Source organism: Heliangelus exortis, chromosome Z (assembly GCF_036169615.1).
Source record: "Heliangelus exortis chromosome Z, bHelExo1.hap1, whole genome shotgun sequence".
Classification (NCBI taxonomy): domain Eukaryota; kingdom Metazoa; phylum Chordata; class Aves; order Apodiformes; family Trochilidae; genus Heliangelus; species Heliangelus exortis.
Genome location: NC_092454.1, coordinates 18,145,506 through 18,162,842, shown reverse-complemented (window position 1 = coordinate 18,162,842; position 17,337 = coordinate 18,145,506). Strand labels below are relative to the sequence as shown.

The 17,337-nt window shown below is 37.5% G+C and overlaps 1 protein-coding gene across 3 annotated transcripts in view; it reads left to right on the top strand.

Annotated features, from left to right (window-relative positions):
• ARL15 (ARF like GTPase 15) overlaps nucleotides 1-17,337 on the top strand; it is a 214,940-nt gene that overhangs the window by 101,594 nt on the left and 96,009 nt on the right. Inside the window, exon 7 of one of the 3 annotated variants that reach the window (XM_071730676.1) lies at nucleotides 171-1,858. The exons of the other annotated variants lie outside the window; for them this stretch is intronic. Within the exon in view, the coding sequence (XP_071586777.1) occupies nucleotides 171-230 (60 nt within the window). The 3' untranslated portion in view covers nucleotides 231-1,858. Of the gene's footprint in view, nucleotides 1-170; nucleotides 1,859-17,337 lie in introns of those variants that run through there. 3 annotated transcript variants of the gene reach the window in all.

Here is a 17,337-nt window from a genome sequence, read left to right as displayed (position 1 = left end):
TTGTTGACATTTCCTTGAAAGCATGGCTGAGTTAGAAAGATTTCTGTTAGTGACCAAACTGGGTCAAAACCTAAATGTCTGTTCCTGCAAGTAATAAGGCTCAGGAATCTGCTGATTTTCTTTTTTTTTTTTTTTTTTTTTTTTTTTTTTTTTTTTTTCTGTGCATATAGAGGGCAGCAGACTGTCGAGTCCCTGACCCCTGTGCAGAAGGATGGTTGCTTCAGAAGTGAGCTCTGTTCAAATGATAGGTCAGCAAAGTGGAAATCTTCATTTTTTTATAAAAACTAACAGAGAGAGAATTAAAAAAACCTGCTATGTCTGGCACATGGAGCATCCTTGTGTTAGTTTGATACAGTCATGTTCTGGTGTTTCAATTGTCTCCTGTGAATCACTGATCATGCTATGCATGGGTCTCATCATGGTACATGAGCCATTTGAAGATTAAATGAGTAGTGCATGTGGAGTATCACTCAATAAAGATGTCACTTAGCAACTGCAGCCACAGTCAACACCCTGTTGCGAGGGAGACCTGATAGCTAAGAAGCATGCTCTAAAACACTGTTGTAGCAGCCTGTTCAGGCAGATAGTGCTAGGTGGAACCATGGCTGCAGGCAGATCAAAAATCAAGCTGCATTTTTTTTTGCAACAGGTGTTGTTTTCAGGAAGATTCAGATTCATAAATTTCTGGTTTTTTTACTCCATTTTGTCTTCAGACACACAAAACCTGAATTAAAGAGAAATTTAAATTAAAAATTGCTGAAATTAGAGAAAATTAGAGTTACATCTGAGGTACTGCACTGCCCCTTCCTTTCTGATTTTTAGACAGAATGCTGTTTCATACGTCTTGTTCTCCATACTTAGTTCTTCAATGTAAACAGTAGTGTAGTATTGGTATGTGGCAGTTTTTTATTGTGTTTGCTTGTCATCTTTGAGGTAAGGAACCAGTCTGTTATTCATTTTACAGGAATTTAAGCACTAGTGGTCATGTAATCATTGTCGGTTCCAGTGAGAGTTTGAATCTGAAGCAGGAATTAAAAGCTTTGTACAGAAGTTTATACAAACAGAACAGAGAACAAGACTATGGTGTACCACTACCACTCTAATCATTGAATATTTTCATAGATTTCCTTCTCCAAGATGCTTCAGGTTCACATCACAGTGCTTTTATATAAACCCTACTACATGTAAATTAAAGAACTGTAGTATCAATCATAACTGTGGTCAAAAGAAGTCCTGCACTGCCTATATTACTGTTAAGGTCACAGCAAGTACAGTTTGAGCAATAGGCGTGTGTGGCAGTTTTCTGGTCCTGGGACTTTATAATTACTTAAACTTCTGTGTTCTGAAAAGTATGATTCTGAAAAGTATGATTCTGAGAGCCCGCAATGAGTAACTGAAAATGCTTGAGAATGCAGTATGTACTGCTTGAGTACTGTGGTCAGGCAACAGAAGTTGACTTTGCTCAGGGTTATCAGTCAAGGACTCACTGTGTTAGTCTGAAGACTGAAATGTTGAATGCTGGAAAAATGCAGTATGTTACTTAAGTGAGAATGAAAATTGATTTTGTTTGCTGAATTAAGATCAGATTTAAACTTTGAGTTTTTGTTTGAAATACAAATTTGAATATATGTTTAATACAATTCAGGTTCTTTTTTAAGAGATTTTGATTTATTTGATAGCACTCTGGATTCTCTTTTATTGCACTATTTGGAAATGTAGGAGTGTCATGCTCTGAAATGGTTATTTATTAGTCACCCAAAACATAGACAGTTCTTACCTTTTGAAGAAGTTATTCTCTATAGTTCATTTATTTCAGTAAGTTTCACTGCCTTCTTATTACAGATGTCTGATCTAGGAATATTTGAATTGTTTTCTGAGTTTAATGGGTTTTGAGTTTGTGCTGATGTTACAGGCTTTTTGTGTAATCATTTCATTCCTTGTACGTTCAGCTTTGGTGTTAAAGAGTGCATAAATAGTATTCCTATACATATGTGGAACTTCTTCCGTACTGAAGTGGACATTTTTCTAATATACCAATTGAAGACCATTATTTTCTCTATCTTGTAAATTTAAAATTCACTGTTACTGTTACTACTTTTATTTCAGTAGTTTCCACTTCTTTTGCTTGACTGTAGGTTCTTAATGCATTTAAATTCGTCTTGTGTGCAGAAAAAAAAAAAGTTCTTATTTAGAAGTATTTTAGAATTCTCAGGATGTAGATGCTAAGGGTTAATATACAAAATATGCAATGATAGGGTAATGACTCTTCAATTTTGTATTAATATGCAAAAAGTCTAGTCTGAGCTAGTTTATGTAGTGAAGTTGTTTGCCAGCTTTGATAAAGTCCTGAATTTTTTCCAGACGTGAAAAAGAAAGCTTTAAATATGCCTCCCAGTACTCTTTTCTTGGACCTTAATTTTTGCTTCATCAATTACTTTGCGCTTAACTTAGATTGATGAGGCTCTTTAGGAGTGAAGTTTGTGAGAGTTTTATGAAGACTGGTATACAGGATTGCTGCTGAAAAGTGTGGCAATCGGGTACCTATAAAGGAATTTGCAGCTTGAGCCCCACAAAAGACTCAGCAAGAAACTGATGTACTTCTATAGAAATGCAGAAAAACTCTGCTAGAAATCCTGCAAAACACTGCAGGATTCCAGAAATTTAGCATTTTTCAGCTGTCTGTACTCTGGACAACTGCCCTCCCCTTACAACATCCGTAGATCTGATCAGGACTATCAGTCTCATAACCTCTATACGAGTTTTTTCTGTTGTATCTTCAGCTTTTGCTTAGGTGGCTGTGTTGTGCAATGCTCAGAAATAGAGAAATGTTTTCTTTGCAGCTTTTGTTGCTGGAACAGATGTGAACAATTATTCATCACCATGTTTTTAATTCACTTACTTGAAAGCAGTCTGAAAGTCTTAATTTCTGATGATAAGAGGGAAACTGATGTCTGTTCATACTGAGAAATTTCTGCTCCATGGCTATTTAAAATAGTTGTGTTTCCAAAAGACTTTGTGCTTGTCACCTTATTTTTTAAAACCTCTCTGATATATATAAATGTGAATATATATGTGATGTGATTTCTATATATCTGTTCTCTTAGTAGAATACTTGCTGTTCCTAAAGAGGAAGACTCTTTGATATCATAATAACCTTTCTGTTCATGAGCTTTGAGATACTGAGGATAATCTCCAAAATAAAGCTTCATTATCATAATTTTCCATGCCAAGCAACACCTAAAAATTTCCAGCAACCCCTTACAGGTTTTCTTTTGAATTTTATGCTGGACTCTGGATTCTGCCAGGTTTACTGGGCTATTATACTATATCTATGGGCCATATCAGCTTTTTTGTATTTCATAGCACTAGAGAAACATTATTATTTACACGTAGTATCTAAAGTTTTACTTTGGAAGGGCCAAGCCACTGATCTCTTGTCGCCTGTCTCTGGGGCTGGCAGGCTATTGTTAGAAAAGACAAGGTTTGTTTTTGTCATGCAGTAATAATATCCTACTTGTCTTTGTGGACCTGAGTATTTTGTCTTAAATTTAGCAGGCAAACAATAATGGAGATGAAGAGAATAGGAAAACAGAATCCTAGAAAATTCCTTTTTATTTTTTTTCCCCATGAAACTAGTTCTGCAAAGAAAAGAGTACTTGCAGACAGGATGTGCCAGCTAACGTCATCAAGCACTGAATGGGAAGAAGAATGCTAAAAAGCAGAAAATAAGAGCTGTGCTTGCCTGTTTGCTTCCCTCAAAGAATTCAAATTGTCAGCATTTGAGAGTCCTTGTCAGAAGTCTCACCTGTCTGTGGTGCTCTGCAAATCTTTGCTGGTGACCATTGCCCCTCACAAATCTGTGTCTGAGAGCAATTAAAATTTTACCAAAGAATACTGAAAAAAAATTAGGCACATGTGTGTCATGTAGTTACTGAATTCTTTAAAGATAAAACCAAAGGCTACCACAGTAGCAAATTAAAGCCCTTGGGAGCTGACATGGTTATTGAAAGCTTTAGCAGAGCTGCCCTGCCATAGAAACCTATTGTCATTCATTTTGGTCTCTGAAAAGGAATTTATGATCAAAGTTTTGTTTGAGCACAATGTAATGGCACAGTTAAGCACTCAGATTAGATTTTGGCAAAGTCAGCCAGGAATTTGGGTCTTTTAATTTAATTTTATCTATAAATATGTATATATCATTTTTTTAAAATGTGACACTCATCCTGTAGTAAGAAAAGCAAGTTACCCCTGAAGTAGAACTTTAACTGGGGTAGGTTTCTAGAGCTCCTATAAATCATAGCTCCATTAAAAAATAAAAATTGAGTAGTCTATTTATATTTTTTTGAATTATACTAGATTTGTGTTCTATCAGTATTACTAGAATTCCATGTGTAACTCCAGTCTAGAGCATCTTTTGTGGACGATATCTCACAGCATAATGCAGTAAAACTGGGCATGCTGAAAATACTTACATTCTTAAGACTCTTCTGTGCATAAAGTTTCTAGCTTGATGGTGCTCCAGTAAAATTGTTGCATGCCCATTCTTCAGTTTTACAGTTGCTATCAACAGAAAGAAATTAAAACTTTGATAATTACTATATTATAATATAATTCTTCTTCATCATATAGGCTAATTACTGGTTTCATTTAGTAGCACGTTTCATTTAGTAGCACATGCATTTTGCTTAAATCAAATAGGTCTGTTGAAGGAGATAAATTTAGATGAGAATTAGTTGGTACTTATAGTGGGAGAAGTCCCTGCAGTTTTTGAGATGTTAGGAAATACAGGTTCATTTCTTGCCTTTACTGTGGCTTTGGTGTACAAGTCTATAGTTGTCTATAGAAAAGTCTTATAAATGCTCTAGGTTGATAATGGTAATCTGTAGTTTTTAATAACTTGGAGATCCAAGCCCACATGGAAGAAACATTGATTTCTGAGGTTGAAATACAAAGCTCCAAAGACTGTGGTGCTGAAATGTGTGATGTGAACTGATGAGAGGCAATTTAAACAAGGGTCAAGAAAAAAACGAGTGCGTAATGTTCATAGAGAGCTTAACATAGAGTCATGCTAGTTATACGTTGAAATTTTAGAAGTAGCTTTAGAAATGCTGTCTCGTGGTGTGATCAAAGCAAGAGGAGCATTCAGCCAATTTTAGTTTTCTGTCTTGAATGCCCATGAGAAACAAGAGTATTTATCTAGACCTATATGTGAGTTTTATAAAAAGAATGCATTAGAAACTAAATAACGGAATTACAAAACTGGTTTTGGAGTGAGTTGGAAGAAATCACAATAGAGGTCCCCCTCTGCTGGTAGAGAGTTCAGTGCTCAAGAGTTTGCAGTGTACCTAGACTTTGAAGTAAAGTGATTGAGTCTGAACACGTTAATGCAGAAAAAAATACACTACTACACAGTATAAACTCCTGCTGATTTACTGAAAGGATTTAAGAAGTGAAATACAGTACAAACACAGTTACTGAGTCTATTCCCTGTCTATCCGTTTTAGCTGGCAAATAAGTAATTCATGTCCAGTGCCCAACATAGAGTGTATGCTGTATTGTCAGTTTATGTTATACATAAAATCTGTCACTTTTAAGCTTGTTGTTTACCCATTTGAATGCTGTTAAAGAATTTTGTCGTGGTGAGCGACCCTTTGCACTTACCCTTTTTAGGAGAATTTCAATTCAATTTCATTAATCTGCTTAAAATACTGTCATATGCATGCTTGTCAGAATTTCTGAAGATCTGTGGAGGGAAGTATTTATACTAAGTTTTGTATGGGTTTTTTGAGTAGTCATGAGGAAGAGTGAAGATCTTAGTTTTTTGGAGTCAAGACAAGTAGATATTCATTATCACAGAATGTTTGGGTTGGAAGAAACCTCCAAGATCATCCAGCCCAAACTTTGACCAACTTTTTGGTCAAAAAAGGACTTTTTTGGACTTTTTTTTAGTCAACTACTAAACCATGTCCTTAAGGACCAGGTCCAAAAGTCTTTTAAATGCCTCCAGGGATGGTGATTCCACCACTGTCCTGGGCAGGCCATTTCAGAGCCTGACAACCCTCTCAGTGAAAGAATATTTCTTAACATCCAAGCTAAGCCTTCCCTGATGCAGCTTGCATCCTTTCCCTCTGGTCCTGTCACAGTTTACTAAGGAGCAGAGGCTGTTTGCCTCCTTGTTTCAACCTCCCTTGGGCCAGTTGAAGGAGCTCTAAGGTCTCCTCTCAGCTCCTCTTCTCCAGACTAAACACCCCCAGCTCCCTCAGCCACCCCTCACAGGACTTATGCTCCAGGCCCTTCATGAGCTTTGTTTCCCTTCTCTGGACGTGCTCCAGCACTTCTCTGTCCTTCCTATGGTGAGATGCCCAGAACTGAACACAGTACTCAAGATGTGGCCTCAGCAGAGCTGAGTACAGAGGGGTGATCATGTCCCTGTTCCTGCTGGCCACTGAGTTCCTAATACAAGCCAGGATGCCATTGGCCTTCTTGGCCACCTGTGCACACTGCTGACTCATACTGAGTTAACCATCAACCAATACTCCCAGGTCCCTTTCCAGCTTACAGCTCTCTAACCACATCTCCTCAAGTCTGTAGCTTGCCATGGAGTTGTTAGGACCCAGGTGCAAGACCTGGCATTTGGCTTTCTTAAACCTCATACAATTAACCTTGGCCCATTGGTCCAACCTGTCTAGGTGCCACTGCTCCAGCAGATCGACACAGCCACCTAGTTTGGTGTCATCTGCAAATTTACTGAGGGTACACTCAATCCCCTCATCTAAATCACTAATGAAGATATTAAAGAGAAGAGGCCCCAGCACTGAACCCTGGGGGGTTCACCTGGGGGACACCACTCATGACGTGTCGCCAGTCAGATTTAGTTCCAGTCACTGCCACTCTTTCAGCCTGACCATCCAGCCAATTTTTTATCTAATGCAGGGTATATTTTCCAAACTATGTGCCATAAGTTTCTGATGAAGAATTATGTGAGAGACAGTGTCCAAACCTTTCCTAAAGTCCAGATAGACAATGTGCACAGCTCTTCCCTCATCCACTAGGTGAGTCATCTTGTTGCAGAATGACATCAGGTTAGTCAGACAGGACCAGCCATTCATAAACCCAAGCTGACTGTGCCTGATCACTTGGTTATCTTGTATGTACCATGTGATGGTACTCAAGACGACCTGCTCCATAACCCTTCCTGACACCGAGGTCAAACTGACAGGTCTATAGTTCCCTGGATCATCTTTTTGGCCCTTCTTGTTGATGGATGTTACATTTGCCAGTTTCCAATCAACTGGGACATCAGAAGTTTGCCAGGACTGTTGATAAATAATGGAGAATGGCTTGGTGAGCCTTCTGCCAGCTCCTTTAGTATCCTCGGGTGGATCCCATAGACTTTTGCACATCCATGCGGCACAACAATCATCTCCTCCTGGACTAGGGGCTTCGTTCTGCTCCCCTTTATGGTGAGAAACAGATACAATGATCCTCTAGGAAGTAAACCAGCAGGAAAATAGAAACGTACAAACAAACCAAAAGCCATCTTGAAGGAATCTCTGAGACCTGCATGGATTCCTGCTGCCTAGTGTGTTTATCCTGAGAGTCATGTGAATTATATTGTCCCAACAGCCCCAGCAATGTCATACTTCTTCCTCTACCAGATTGCTCATCAGGAAGGGAAATAATTGAGGCTCCTAGCTAGTGTACAGGAAGATGGTATAAAATGTTGTGTCTGTTATTCACCTCTGTGTGTGTGTGTGTGTATGTGTGTGCATAAGGGTGTATGTGTGAAATGAAATTTAAATGGTGACTACTTTTATAGAAAACGTGACAAGGTTTTAGGTTCTAAAAATAGTTTTATTTTAGTATGACAACTATTAATGTAACAGTGATTAAGTATTAAAGGAATCATAGAAAAATTTGGGTTGGAAGAGACCTCTACCAGTCATCCCTGCTTAATGCAGGGGCATCCTTAACCAGATGAGGTTGCTCAAAGCCTTGTCAAGCCTCATTCTGAATATCACCAGGGATGAGGCCTCAACTCTCCCACTGGGCAACCTGTTCTGTTTTTCCACTACCCTCATGGTAAAGAACTTATTACTAACATCCAAGCTAAATCTGCTTATTGAAAATCTCTAATTGAAAACCACTGCCCCTTGTCATATAACTACAGGCCCTTGCAAACACTCCCTCTCCAGCCTTCCTGTAGGGCCCCTTCAAATACTGGAAGGTTGCTATCAAGTCTCCCCAGAACCTTCTCTAAGCTGAATGACCCCAGCTCCTTCAACCTGTCTCTGTAGGAGAGGTGTTCCACCCCCTGCTCATTTTTGTGGCCCTCCACTGGATCCACTCCATCGGGTCCATGTCCTTCCTGTATTGAGGACTCCAGAGCTGGATGCAGAACTCCAGGTGTGGTCTTACTAGAGCAGAACAAAGTGACAGAATCATCTCTCTCTTTCTGCTAACCACACTTCTTTTGATGCAGCACAGGATCCAATTTGCCTTCTGGCCTGCAAGTGTGCACTGTTGGCTCGTGTCCAGCTTTTCATCCACCAGTACCCTTTAGTCCTTTTCTGTAGGGCTGCTTTCTAAAGCCTCATCCCCAAGCCTGTACTGATAGTGCAGATTGTTCTGAGTCAGGTGCAGGACCCTGCACTTGGTGTTGTTGAACCTCTTGAGGTTCACTTGATCCCACCTGTCCCATTTGTCCAGGTCCTTCTGGATGACATCCCATTCCTCTGGCTTATTGACAGCACCACTGAGCTTGGTGTCATCTGCAAACTTGCTGACTCAGTCCCTTTGTCTATATTGTTGATAAAAAGGTACAAGCACAAGGGTGAGGCTGATAGGTGGGTGGTTCCCAGGGTCCTCATTACTACCCTTTTTTAAAATAGTTGTAATGTGTCCCTTCTTCAAGTTACCAGGGATTTCACCTGAATGCCATGACTTTTCAGATATAGTGAAGAGTGACTTGGTGACTATATTAGCCAATTCTCTCATGACTCTGGAGTGGATCTCATCAGGTCCCATAGACTTATGTATGTTCAGGTTCCTCAGGTGGTCACAACATGATCTTCACATACAGTAGGAGGGTCTCCGCTGCTCTGATCCTTCTGGTTTTTTAACTTGAGAGATGTTGGAAGATGTTGGGAGAGAGGTTGCCAGTGAAGACTGAGGGAAAAAGAGTTGTTGAGAACTTCAGCCTTCTCCTCATCTGTTGTTACCAGCTCACCAGACTTGCTCTTCATGGGGGGTATGTTTTCTTTAACATTTGTTTTTTCATGTACCTGTAGAATCCCTTCTTGTTATTCTTCACATCCCATGCCAAGTTCAGTTCCAGCTGTGTCCTGGCCCTTCTGACCTCATGCCTACACATCAGGCAGCATCTCTATACTCTTCCCAAGGTAGCTGTCCCTGCTTGAACTGTCTATGCACTTTCCTTTTGCCTTTTAGTTTAACCAACAGGTCATGACTCAGCCATGCTGGCTTCTTCCGTTCCTCATGAGATTTCTTACACTTACACTGGATTTTTTTTTCTTGCATTGAGATCTCTTCCGTTCTGTGGACAGTGTCCCTGGAAATCTGCCAGCTCTTTTCAGCTCTCTTGTCCCTGAGAATCAGGGTGTCCTGTCGAGTAACTCCTTGGAGAGCTGGAAGTTTGCTTTTCTGAAATTCAGTGTCCTGACTGTGCTACTTGACTCACGGCCCTCAGCACTGTGAATTCCACTAGTGTATGTTCACAGCATCCCAGGCTGCCTCCAGTCTTGATATCCCTGATCAGCTTGCCTTCACTGGTGACCAGTAAGTACAGTATTTCATCCCCTTGGGTAGGGGTGTCTATTTCTTGTCTGAGAAAATTATCATCGAGGCACTCCAGGAGCCTCCTGGATTGCCTATAACTTGATGTGTAATTTTCCCAGGAAGATTTGGGGTGCTTGAAGCCTCCCATCAGGAAAAAAAAACTTTGAGTTCTCAATTAATAAATATAACTTGAGTAAAATAATTTAAAAATTTGTCAAAAAATGTTAATTTTTATTTTATTAATTATAATAAAATAAAAATAAATAAATATAACTCAATTAATGTCAGTTTCTTATTACTATAGTTAAGGCTTTATTTAAACTATAAATCAAAGCCTTTCTGCAGTTCATGTATTCATATACTAGTAAGAGTATAAAAATACAAAATATACAAAAATTAGCTTTCTAAAATGAAGTTAAGCATTTGAATATGAGTTATATTTATTTATACAGACTTAATGTTGTCTCTTTGTACATCAAGCTAGTGTGAGAGAGAATGAGGTTTTGTTCCACTGAAACACATATATGGTGAAAAGACTGTGGATGAGACTAATATGGTCATTTAGCTAAAGCTGAATGGAATTTCTTACAGCAAAGAAATGGCACCATCAGCCAAAAGGGTTTTCACCTTTTCTTAAGAAGTGGACAGTCTTGGAATTCTTACAACACATTTTTTAAGGGTTTTTACATGAAACATGATAGGCAATTTCCTCTGTGTTTAGTATGAATTCAGTGATTTTAATGCCTGAGAAAGCAAGTAGGCTTTTGGCCACAAAATCTGATTTTGGTTTTCATATTTTTTAAAATACTTCTGGATTTATAAAGGCCTTCTTAGTCACACTCTGAGAAAAAGAAGTCTGGCTTTTTAATCACCTGTAGCAAACATTAATCCATATCTATTGGAGTTTTTCAATTTTATTTATTAGATTAAAATTTTAAAAGAAGAATGACTTCTCAACCTTTAGTTTTATGCTTGCTTTTCAAAATGGTGTAGCCTGTACCTAACTACCACTATTCTGTTATCTTGTTTCAGCCAAGCAAGGTATGGGGTCGCATATCTCATTAAAACTATTACTAAAAATAAACAATTACGCTTCCAAATGAGATTGTAATCACAACTTTTCTGAGAATTTAAATTTGGTCAATTTTCCTTGAACTAACTGATTATTTTTTTAACCATTTTCAACTAGGTTTCTAGGCTGGCTATTCAGAACTTACTTTATATTATAGCTATTAGTATAAACTAAGGAGTTGACTTGAAGAATTGACTACTTCTGTATGCATGGCAAGTTCAAAATTATTCCTGTTTATACAGCCTTTGGCAATTTAGGCAATGTGTTTTGTCACCTGCTTTGCAGTCTCATGACGCACTGGAACATTTATGAAGAAATAGAAATTATGACTTAGAATCTTTGACATCTCTTAAATAAATGCATATATTGATAATGACAGACGGCTAAACTTGGCGCTAGACACTTAGCTGTGTTTCTTGCCAAAAGTAATCCAGATGTGCATAATTTATCTGCCTGCCATATGTGCACTGACATGTCTTTCTGTAATCAACTGTCTGCTGAGTGTTGTTAAACAGTTAAATGTTCTTTATCAACTATCTTTTGAATAATGCCAGTAAGTCCTTTAAGGGGTTAAGGAGCAGAAAGACCATAAAAACAGCTGTCTTGAACTGAAGAAAACAACTTAAGATTTTTGATTGCCCAAATGGCATGCATGTTCAGGAAGAATTCATTGGTAAAAAACACTTATGTAAAGACCATTTTAGGTGGTTTTACATAACTAAGGAGGATGCATATTTTACATAATCTCGTTATGATGGAACAGATCTTTGTTGTGAACAGTGTAAAGGAAGTTGCTATGGAATTATAACATTAATTAATAAGGATTTTTTCTGTATGAGGTGCTTGTTGAAAGGAGAAAATGAGCTGAACCTGACAAGCAGTAACCAAACATGTCCTGGCATTAAGTTTAGAAAGACTTGTAGGAGGACATTTGTGTCATTTGGAATATTTCATCATATCATCGGAAGAAACAACTCCCATTTTATGGCATGCTTTGCACTGCGTGTTTGTTCTTCAGCTGTCCTCAGAAAGTTATTTACTGATTAGTGTTATTACATGACCTGAGTGGAAAAATTCCTATGCAAAAAGAGTTTCTGTCCAGGGTGTTCATTATCCCAAAATTTTGTTTGCAAAAGAATTACTGATCTGCAGAAATATTCCCCCTTTGTTTCCTGTATGCTTATCCTTTCACCCCATTGACATAATGTTACCAGAATATTAACATGGATAATCTGGCTTTCATCAGTCTCTGAGTCAGATCCCAGTATTCACCTTGGAGGTATATATGAAGGTGTGTGGTGGTCATGTAGAGCAAAATGCACACAGTGTCTCATGGTTCTGAGTTTCCCCCGAGGAGAAGAGTGTCTGGCTCTGTCTGATATTCCTGTGCATACAGGTAAGTATTTATCCCTACAGTTATATAGATATTTATCTGTTGTACATAGGCCTGTCTTTGTACTAATCTGCTTGGTTTTTGAACTACATACACACACACACACACACACACACCCCTTTCCCGTAGTTGCATAATATGTGGCATGATTAGCAGCTCTTTATCATCCTGGGGGGTCTCAGTCATGACCTTTCCAACTGCTGATCTTCATCATTAAGATTAGAATAGGTGTACAGAATCTGTTCAGAGCACCAACACCAACTTTGTGATACTTATTTCCATAAAGTCATCCAGATTTGAGCAACTCATCTTGGTTTGCACATGGGGAGAAGCAGAATGCCTGCATCATGTCCAGAACTTGGATTACCGTGCTAGACACAGAAATGTGGCAAACAGGTCTTGCTACCATCATATTAGAAACTGTCTTTGCTGAAATGATTGAAAGATGCTCCCTAGTTTATAAACTCTGCTTTTTAAACTTTGAGATTTAAATTTATCTCCCTGACCAATGCATATGATTTAAATAAAGATATGAATTGAGTATTTTGAGTTGTTCCACTTCTGTAGTTATCAAAGATAACAAAGATATGACAGAGTTCCCTCAGGGAAGTGCTGGTGGTAAGCAGGGAAGTTGGGAGGCTTTCTTGAGGAAAATGTGCTACGTATCGGTGAACAGTTCAAAATCTTCTGGATGTGATGGGTTTTTAGTTAGTTGTATAGTGGATTAGCATTTGATTCATGCTGCTTGAACTAATAGTCTCACTAAACCATGCCACATCTCTACTAGGCTATCTGCCCTTTCAAGCCAATCAAACCAAACACCAAAATCAAAGGTCTCTGGTGTATTCTTAGCTGCTTCTGGGAAATGATCATCATACTGAGCTGTTACCAAAAGTGTACAATTTTTATCTAATTTTTAAAGTTATTTAATGTTTACTTGTCTGATAGCGTGCAAAATATAGGAAGCACATTTTCTGAAGATGTTACCTTTGTTCTTGATGAAGAAACAGCTTCTTGCACTTGAGAAGCATTGTGAAATAGAATTCCGTAACCAACCAGAAACTGGCACCCAAACTTCTTTCAACATTTATTTCCTTTAATGCAAATTTTCTTCAAAAATGTAAATTGTAAAAATGTAAAATGTTCTAATTTTTTTTAAAATTTAGATACTCTGGGGGCAAGTAATTATTTTAGAATTTTCAGTGAAATTTTTTCTCATTGATTCTTGGTGTTTTGTCCTTTGTTCTAATGCTTAATATAATGATGGGTGTGAATTTTTTCTTCCTCTTGATTGAAAACTGCATGTATCCCCAAAATGCATTGTTGTCTGTGATATTCCTTCAGGCATTGTGTATCATGGATTAATTCACTCCTTTATTATTATGCATCCAGCACAGTATTTGCCTCAGCTTTATAATAATTTGCTAAAATGTACCCTTTGTTATTTGATCATTTCAGGTTCTAAAAATTCCTGATTTTCGGTTGCAGAGAGTTCCTAGTGAGAATAAATGTGTTTTTTCTTTATAAAATTCTCATGTAAATTTTAAAATACATATTGATGCTTGTATTTGTGAAATACTGGTATTTTCCATTGCTGATACCACAGCTAGTTTTATAAACCCTTGAGAAGCGTTCATCCATAAAAGGCACTGACATACATAGTTTTTATGAAGAAAAAAACCCAACTTTTTTTCTGTAGTGATTTATGTCCTGAATTTGCAAGAGCTGTCATTGTTAGTGTCAGAATTATATTCCGGAATCTTTGTTTTCTATTTTCTTTCTTTAACTGTTTTTGTCTCAATTTTGGGACCCAAAAAGTAGAGTTTAATGAATATTGCTATATTATTATAATATTCCATAACTATCTGAAAATTAATGACTGTGGTATTTTGCATTTATCACTGATCATTTAGTCAATATCAGTGACATTTTAGCCCCTTCTAACATGAAGTTTTTGTCATACCAGCTGTTATTAGTAGGCAGATAAAAAAGGAAGAGGAAGATCATTCAGAATTAACTTGGATGTGTTCATATATGCTTACGTACATCCTCCAGAGAGTGCTGCAGTGAACATCAGCTGAAATGTTGTAAATCTGTGCACAGTAATTTTATGGCCTGACAGAATTTAGGCATTATAGTTTGCCTTCGATTACATTTTCCAAAAGACTAATTAGCATTTTAAAAAAGCGGTTTTGGCCAGCATAGATTTAGGCTGAAAAATGGACCTCCTCATCACATATCCATCTATCCGTCTTGCTAAAGTAGACAAGACCCTGGATTGACTGTAGTTCGAAAGGTTAGTTGAAAAGATTAAAGGTGACTTGTAAATGGAAAATGGCAACTTTGCTCTTTCGGATTATAAACACATCTGGTCTAGTGTTCCTCTCATTGAGTGGTAGGTCTGCCAAGACTTGTTGCAGAATTTGTGGAGCAGTAATAATAAACCTGTTCAGAGAATTTAAAAGAACTTGGCATGCCATATGACAGGTTCTTGAGTAGTTCCGTAAGGAGCCAAGTGTACTGTAATAGATCCCCTTTAAATTGTTGGCTTACACAAGAACTGGAGATGTCTGCATTTTCTCTTCTCTTTCACCCTCCCCTGAAGTACAAAAGGCAGATGAATTTATTAAAATGCTTCTTTAGTGTACTTTATTGAGCTGTGAAAGAGACCAATAGATAAACATTATTGTAAGTTTGCAGATGCACTCTCATTTATCCCTCTAGGCAAGATAAATTTATCTACTTATGTTAGAGGAGCCTTTAATCAGATAATCTGTTATTGCAAGGAGTTTAGATCATGAGGTGAGTAGTTTTTAAACAGGCCTTTACAATGTATGTAGACTTTCCTGGTCCTGTTCTTCATCATTAGAAATGTAAAACACAATCAGGTATAAAGAACATCAGCAGTATCCTCTTCTCTCTTAGCTTCAATACAGTATATGTAACTGCAGACATATACTGTATAGACAATATAGATATATACTTTAACTGCAGACAGTATTTCTGTATGAATATATAGCCCATAAAGTATTGCTCGCTAGATTATAAAGAGAAATACAGAGCCAGTTGTTTGGACAATAACATGCTTCTAGAGAAGAAAAAATGTTGCAGAAGGATTGAAATATATACAAATAACATTGCATGAAAATTCTGGAAAAAAAATTACCTGCAAGTAAAGGAAATTGCCATTATAATAGAAGCCTAAGCTTGCTATGTCCAGCATGAATTTTCATGTCCTGAAAAGATCTTTACAAAAGATCTTTGTGAAGAACTAGTTGACTCACTGTGCTGTACACATTGGTCCTTCAGGCCTGGTCTTTATACTGGTTGTACAGAATTTTTTCTTTACACAAGGAAATTAGTATATCTGGGTCACTTTTGACACTGACATCAGTATTGCCATTCTGGAAAAGGTACACTTTTTGGAAAGCATCCTAGTCTTATTCAAGATGTGGAAGAGAGGTGCTCTAAGTGGTTGGGTGCAGATTTACTCTGTGAAGAGATTCTGTGTCCATGCTTCTTTCTTGCATACAGGCTGAGCATTTGATGGCTTGCAGAGCAGTGTTGTATAGTTGAGCCAAAAATTTTTGAGGCAGAATCACTTCACTCTAGCTGTGTGATTCATCTTGCTTTTAATTTTCTCTCCTTTCATTGTCTGAGTGAGGGGGAGGTCGTTTAGGGAGGAGATAACATGGTAGTCATCAGAGAAAGCACAGACCTTATTCATCTGTGATAGTCAGTATGGGGTTGTTTTGTTATTTTTCATGTTGTCAGGTTTTTTTATTAGTTATATTTATTGCTTACAGCAGGTTTAACAATCTTAGTTTTCCCAGTAATTTCAAATCCTATTGCTTTCAACTAAATAATATCTGCTTAATGCTTCCAAGAAAGTTTTTTCTCTGTGAGTGTTTTTTTGTTGTTTTTGTCTTTGGTGTTGTTGGGAATTTGAGTATGGGGAGGTTACTTGTGGTGGTTTTGTTTGGTTTTAATTTTTTTAAGCCATTGGAAAATCAGGCTAGTGACAGAAAAAATCATATTGTCAAAGACTGACATTATGACACCCTGAAGAAAACTACTTTGCAGCTTTACATAGAGGAGGGGCAAGAAGACAGCTAAGAAAGGAGAGAGAAATTTGAGAAGTGCTGGTGATTTTAGAGGATTAGGAGAATGCTTGAGGACTGGTCACCTAATCTGCTAACCTCAGATAATGTTAAAGGAAGAACAGGGGAACAAGCAGGAAGACTACTCTATAACAATTGCAGTTAATGCAAAAACTATTTGTATGTCTCCTCTCAATGACTTTTAATGATTTGGCAATATATAGTACTTTTTAAAAATTTTAATAAAGTTAAAAAAAAAAATCAAATGTGGATATCCTTGTAATCATATGTTACCAAAATACCCAGGAACAGAAAGACCAATTAACAGGCCTTGTATTCTTCCAACTTTCTACCCCAAAAACTTCAAGATTTCTCCCTCTCTAAGTAAAACGTAGAGTTCTGCTTTTTGAGGAGCAAATAGAGCAAAATTTTTGACTAAGGCAGAAATGACAGGCAATTAATTGTGAAAGCTAAATTGTAAGTTCCAGACTTGTGAATGTAATCGGGCCCATTCAAGAAGTTTAGAGTAAGATTAGATATATCTTTCAGTATTACTTGCCCCTGAATTTTAATTATATCAGCTTTAATTATATCAGTTAACATGACTTACAATGGAAATGTTCTCTTCTAAGAAAGGTTCTCAGAACCAATTTTAAGGATTTTGAAAATGAGGTAAAATAGACATGTTTTTTACTTAGGTTTTAGAAGACAAAGGGGGAAAGAAATTTTTTGAAGAGGTCAATTTCCTTTTTGCAATTGCAGCTGCTTGTTTTCTCTGCTTTGCCCAGTTTTGAGAAGAGAAGAACCTGACAGTGTGAGAAAGCATCTCAACTTAGGTGTCCTTGTAAGGATAAGGATGAGATTCTTTGGTAATACATTTTATGGGAAATACATATGAGAATTTTTCTGGTGATGTTTCTGACCCTCTGGTTCTTTCCCTGGGTTCCTATGCTCTTTCTTCTCTCCCTCATCCT